General features: G+C 31.7%; 2 protein-coding genes across 2 annotated transcripts in view; both read left to right on the plus strand.

Annotated features, from left to right (window-relative positions):
* Nucleotides 1-2,403, plus strand: part of LOC110263775 — a 6,005-nt gene extending 3,602 nt beyond the window's left edge. Inside the window, exons 3-7 of the mRNA XM_021105556.1 lie at nt 13-666; nt 787-915; nt 985-1,299; nt 1,380-1,485; nt 1,573-2,403. Of these exons, the coding sequence (XP_020961215.1) occupies nt 13-666; nt 787-915; nt 985-1,299; nt 1,380-1,485; nt 1,573-2,193 (1,825 nt within the window). The 3' untranslated portion in view covers nt 2,194-2,403. The remainder of the gene's footprint in view (nt 1-12; nt 667-786; nt 916-984; nt 1,300-1,379; nt 1,486-1,572) is intronic.
* On the plus strand, nt 2,458-5,703 carry LOC107648844. The gene is made up of 7 exons (XM_016352655.2): nt 2,458-2,626; nt 2,728-2,972; nt 4,231-4,443; nt 4,515-4,607; nt 4,697-4,798; nt 4,888-5,211; nt 5,400-5,703. Exons 4-7 carry the CDS (start codon nt 4,518-4,520, stop codon nt 5,445-5,447), a joined length of 564 nt encoding a protein of 187 aa, XP_016208141.1. The 5' UTR covers nt 2,458-2,626; nt 2,728-2,972; nt 4,231-4,443; nt 4,515-4,517; the 3' UTR covers nt 5,448-5,703.

A 5,914-nucleotide genomic window follows, 5' to 3' on the forward strand; every position in this document is an offset into this window, starting at 1 on the left:
ATTATCTGGCAGTGAAATACTTTCACAAGTTGAGTATATTAATGTCACCTTTGGCCGAAGAGAAGAAATAGGAAGAAGTGGTAAAAGATTACGCACTGGTGGAACTGTTGAAGGAGGTGGTACTCAACAATGGAAAAAGAAGAGCATTTTTTTTGAGTTGCCATATTGGAAGTCTAATTTGCTGCGTCACAATCTCGATATGATGCATATTGAGAAAAATGTATGTGACAACGTACTATATACTTTGTTAAATGATAGTTTGAAGTCAAAAGATCACATAAATGCTCGAAGAGACCTTCAAGAAATGGGTATCAAGCCTGATCTGTGGCCAAGGGAAAATGGAAAGTTTCCTCCGGCTATTTATACTCTGAACAAATTGGGTAAGAAGAGATTCTTGACAACTTTGAAAAACGTCACTGTTCCTGATGGTTATGCAAGCAACATATCAAGGTGCATTGACCTAGAGTCTCTTAAGTTGAGTGGGATGCTAAAAAGTCATGATTGTCATATACTTATGGAGCAATTATTACCGTTAGCCATGCGAACAGGTCTGCCTGATGAGGTCTCTGCAGTGCTTATTGAGATGTGTTCATTCTTTAGACAATTATGTGGTAAAGCGTTAAGTGCCCCCTATTTGGAAAAGTTGCAAGATCAAATTGTCCTCACATTATGCCACATGGAATGAGAGGTAAAATTATTAGCTTAGATCATTATTTATGACTTTGTTGGATAGTATTTAATCTTCATTCCTGGATAGGTATTTAGGACACTTGAAGTCGTCCTCACATTATGCCACATGGAAATGTTATTCCCTCCTTCATTCTTCACAGTTATGGTTCACTTGATGGTGCACCTTGTAGAAGAAGCTAAACTTGGAGGCCCTATCCATTATAGATGGATGTACCCTATTGAGAGGTAAAATTATTAGCTTAGATCATTATTTATGACTTTGTTGGATAGTATTTAATCTTCATTCCTGGATAGGTATTTAGGACACTTGAAGTCATATGTACGTAACAAAGCACAACTAGAAGGATCCATAGCGCAAGGATACTTAATGGAAGAAATTCTTACATTTTGCTCCAGATATTTAGAGAACATTGAGACTAGATGGAATCGACCTCGAAGAGTTGATGATGAACCAACCCATGAAGAATCAAATCCTTGGTTAGATACTTTGTTTCCTCAAGTAGGTAAACCAATTGGTGTTTCCTCATATTTCACTTTAACAGCCATCGAGAAGTTACAAGCTCATAGACATGTGTTAACTAATTGCTCCATAGTTGACAAATATCTCCAGTGAGTATTTCATCATGTTTTAATTCAAATAAGTCAGATTTTTTTAATGACCTTTAATCCTAATATTAAGACATCTATAGGGAGTTTAGAAATATTGTACGAAAGCAATTAAGAAGTCGTACAAGGAATACATCAGAGATAGACAAGAAAGTTCATAGAGAGTTTGCAGAGTGGTTCTCTACCCGTGTGAGTCAAATTCTTCCTCTTTGAAGTTATTTTTTAACTCAATTTCCATCATATGAAGTTGATAAAAAATTCGTCATGCTTTCTTAGATTGTTCGAGATCTTGATAAAATTGAAGAATCTAAGAGAACGGTATTTTTTAGTCTTGCCAAAGGGCCGATTGACCAAGCAAGAAGATTTTCTGCATATAATGTCAATGGATACAAGTTTAGGACTGTAGAACGTGAAAAAGGTTTAAAAACTCAAAACAGTGGTATTTTTGGGACATTTGGAACAAGAAGCTACTCCCGCAATAGTGATCCCAACATGAGGTTTGGAGCAGTTCCTTATTATGAAAAGTTAGTCGACATCATTGAACTTAATTATGATGGTATATTCTTTGTAACCTTGTTTAAATGTGAATGGGCTAATACCACAAACCCAAGGGCCATGAAAGTAGATAAGTTAGGTTTTACTTCTATCAACTTTAGTAGATTGATACATACCGGTGAGCATGAGGATGATGAGCCATATATTAAGGCTAACGAAGCTCAAATGGTTTATTACGTGGAGGATGAGAAAGAAAAAGGTTGGAGCATACCAATTCAAGTAAAGCCAAGAGACTTATATGATATAGGCAATGAGGATGAAGACATAATTTATGACAATGTGGGTTATCCATCACAAGATTTGGGACAATTTTTTCAGATAACATTTCACATGTACCATTAGCAAGATCAATTATAGACGAAGAAAGTTTAGAATAATGTAAGTCTTTAGTTGCAAATCATAGAGTGTTATGTATTGTTTTCTTTCATAATTTTATGTTTTATTACATATACTTGATAGTTTGATGTAGTAGTTTCTTGTTTCTTTAGTTGTTAGTTGATTAAATCAAGTACTATTATTTTAGTTTCATTATGTTATTGATATATTAATCTTAATATCTCTTGATACATTGTAGAAATGACTAAGAGAAAGACTATTTCTTCACGTGAGAATACATCTACTCATGAGTTTAATGATTCACCACCCGTTGATCAAAATGAGTCCTCTGAATCTATAGAGCCTGAACCTACTTTATCTACTGGTTCAGAAGTTCCATATGTTCAGTTAGATGTATAAGGAAGAAAGTCCAATAAGTACTGGACAGTTGATTTGGAAGGTATGTTATTAAATTTAGTTCAATTATAGCACTGTATATTTAAATTTCTACAAGGAAGGAAGTATAATAATCTATGGTATACGACTTGAATAATTTGATAGATGCAAACGGAGTGATTAAGGAAGGTCACTTAAGGTTGAAAGATGTGTGGGTGCTGTCTCGTGAGACTAGAATTATAGTGCATTGGAATGAGCATGGCCAACCGATTGGTGAATCTGGTGGACTTTTAGGCTTGTTTTTGGGAGCTGTTGCTGGGAATTTCAAGAACTTTCCTATAAGTTATGAGAAATGGCATTTGGTTCCAACAGAGCCATAAAAAAATGGAGCTTATAGGGATATTATTCAGGTTCTTTTTTTTTTTTAATTACGTAATAATAATTTAATTATCTTCAATACATGCACTCCTATGTTCTGGTATTGTGTCATCCAAGGACAATTTTAGCTGTTATTTATTAATGAAAATAATATAGCTGGCCAAGTCACTAAATGTCCCCTAATCTAAAACTAGTTAGGTTTGTACCAATGTCTTTATCCTGTATTTTTTCTTTTTTTTTTTTCTAATTAGTAAAATAGTATTTTAATATATACATATTCAAACAAGTTTAATTATTCTGTGTACAACTAAAAAGAACCTCTTAAGTTTGATTGACATTGGTGCACTCTAATAGGAGCAAATAAGATATGAAAAAATGTAAAATTATGTAGAAGATAAAAGTAAAAAGAGTTATATTGTTTATGCATAATGTTAGACTTTAGTGCATCCAATGAGGTGTTCTAATATTTATATTTAAATCGGTATCTTTTATTTTGACTAACATTTAAAAGTTTGTTTAGACTTCATAGGAAAAAATATTCCAGTTTAGATTTTTAGAAGTTTTTTGGTCTTTTGTGAGATTTCAGATCAGGTAATTAAGTAAAATGCTCTACGAAGCTGTAAATGAGTTAAAATTAATTAAGGCTGGATATAATATCACATGACCTAACCTATCGTTTTGACATTTTTTTTCTATATAAATTTTTTTTGTCATTTATGTTACTGTTAAACATTTCAATGATTAGTATCAAGTTTTATGATTATCAAGGTTCTAATTAAAAACTCTGGATAATGACTTTATTGGAAATATTTGAACATGAGGTTTATCCATATTAGTTTAGCATTAAGCATGTCCATTTGTAATTTGTTATCTAATTAAATTTTAATTTGTCATGTCTAATTAAATTTTAATTTTTCATTTATAAAATTTTGGAAAAAGAAGAACTAAAATTAAAAACTGAAAATAAAACTGCAAATCAAAGAAGCACTAATTTTTTTTTAAGTTGTCTAATATTATCTAGCTCACACTTATAAATATGTATTGTACATGGGTGATTAGTTTTTGGTCTATACTTCTCAGCACTCCTTGGTGCCATAATTATTTTCTTATGCTGCATGCCTCTTATGGCCATTTTATGCTATTATTTTAGTTGTAAATTACATGTTGTGCATAGCATGAGGATGAGAACATTTTTGTGAATTATGTTTCAGTTTTAGTTATTAATAATTTTACATGTAAGTCTATGTTACAATTATTCAGGTTAATTATTTTTATGATTATACTATGTAGAGATTCTTTAAAGTTGATGATGGACAGCAAAAAAAGTACATACTACAAAATCTCGGCAGGAAGTGGAAAGATGATAGATGCAAATTGTTTAATGACAATTATAAGTGGAATCTTACTAGAGAGCAAAATATAGCAGCGTTACCAAAAGGATTTGGAGTCAGCTTGGAGCAATGGGCAACTTTTATTGATTATAGATTAAGGTCCAAAACTCAGGTAATTATATGAGCACACATTCTATATTTCATCTTATATTGACAAGTTACTAATTGAATTTGCATGTTTAGGATATGTGTGAGAAAAATGCAAGTAATCGAGAAAAACAAACAATTTCTCATACACTCGGATCCAAGACGATTGCTAGGAAGAAACACGAGTTGGTTTGTGATTTGAGTCCTTATCAGGATAATGATATGTTATTTAATTTTTACATGCGTTGAAATTGAATTTTCATTTATCGAATTGATAGGAAACTGCTAACAAGAGAGTTTTTACTAGAGCTGAAATGTATCCAATTAGTCATAAGAAGAAGGATGGATCTTTTGTTAATGATGAGGCTAGAGAGAAAAGTGTAAGTATTTTCACTTTATTTTGGCTTTGTTTGTTAATGAGAATGGAGATTATTCTAATGATGATGCATTTCTCAAATTCTTATCATAGGAACAATTAACTTTGCTTCAAGCTAATGAGAGTTCTACTGATGATGCATATGTCAAGTTATTTGGAAAAGAACACCCGGGTCGTGTTAGAGGTGTAGGATTTGGTGTTTGTCCATCCCAAGTCATGAAATCTTCTAATAGTTTCGGAGGGGTATCTTCTTCATGCAATCATGACTTTGATATGGCTAAAGTTCGCTCTATGGAAGTAGAATTACAAGAGAATAAAGCAACAATTTATTTATTACAAGCCCAGGTGACATATTTCATTAATCATTGTATGGGTGGAAAAGTGCCACATGACTTTTCTACAGCTACGAATAATGGGGTAAATATTATATATAGATTTTTTTTCCTGAATCTTTCATTGTGCATGATTTAGTAAAATAATGATTTAGTTATTCTTGTTCATTTTCTTAATTTGTGCAAATGGCTTATGCCTTTTCATGTTAGACTTAAATTATTCAATGGTCTTTCTTTTTATTCTAACATAATTTTATTTATTTTCAATCATAGGTTGTAGACTCTCCAATAGAGACAAGGCCATCTTCTACTATTCCATGAAGTAGCTCTAGAATTTTATGATTGAAGTGACTCAAGACTTTTATTATCAAAGTAGCTCTTTATTTTAGGCTTTTAGCTTAGTTAAATATTAGTAGCAGAATTCTTTTCTAATTTAATTTTAGGATTGCGTTATTTGAATTTACTTTGATATGTAAATATAGGTGTTAAACACTGATTGTTATGGATTTATGATTATGTAAGACTTATTAAATACATATTATATTTTGAAATGCAATGTTCATATTATTTTGGTCAATTTTTGTATTTTACTGAGTTGTAGATTGTAATAGTTGTAGTATTTTTTTTAATTGCGATGGAAGCATTAGGAAGGAGTTTATATATAAAGTTGGTTAATTTTAAAACAAAAATTATGGCGTTTTTGCGGCGGTTTAAACCGCCGCGAAATTCATGGTAAAGATTAATGCCGACATTTTAGCGGCGGTTCCAAACCGCCGTAAATGTCTAAC

The sequence above is a fragment of the Arachis ipaensis genome, chromosome B06, assembly GCF_000816755.2.
Source record: "Arachis ipaensis cultivar K30076 chromosome B06, Araip1.1, whole genome shotgun sequence".
In the NCBI taxonomy this organism is placed as follows: Eukaryota; Viridiplantae; Streptophyta; class Magnoliopsida; order Fabales; family Fabaceae; genus Arachis; species Arachis ipaensis.

What these genes read in the sequence shown, in the direction of transcription:
- LOC107648844 (XM_016352655.2), top strand. Translation starts at nt 4,518, where the DNA reads ATGTGTGAGAAAAATGCAAGTAATCGAGAAAAACAAACAATTTCTCAT. An exon ending in ATGAGGCTAGAGAGAAAAGT is followed by an intron (nt 4,799 to 4,887) that starts GTAAGTATTTTC and finishes TTCTTATCATAG; the next exon opens with GAACAATTAACTTTGCTTCA. An exon ending in CTACAGCTACGAATAATGGG is followed by an intron (nt 5,212 to 5,399) that starts GTAAATATTATA and finishes TTTCAATCATAG; the next exon opens with GTTGTAGACTCTCCAATAGA.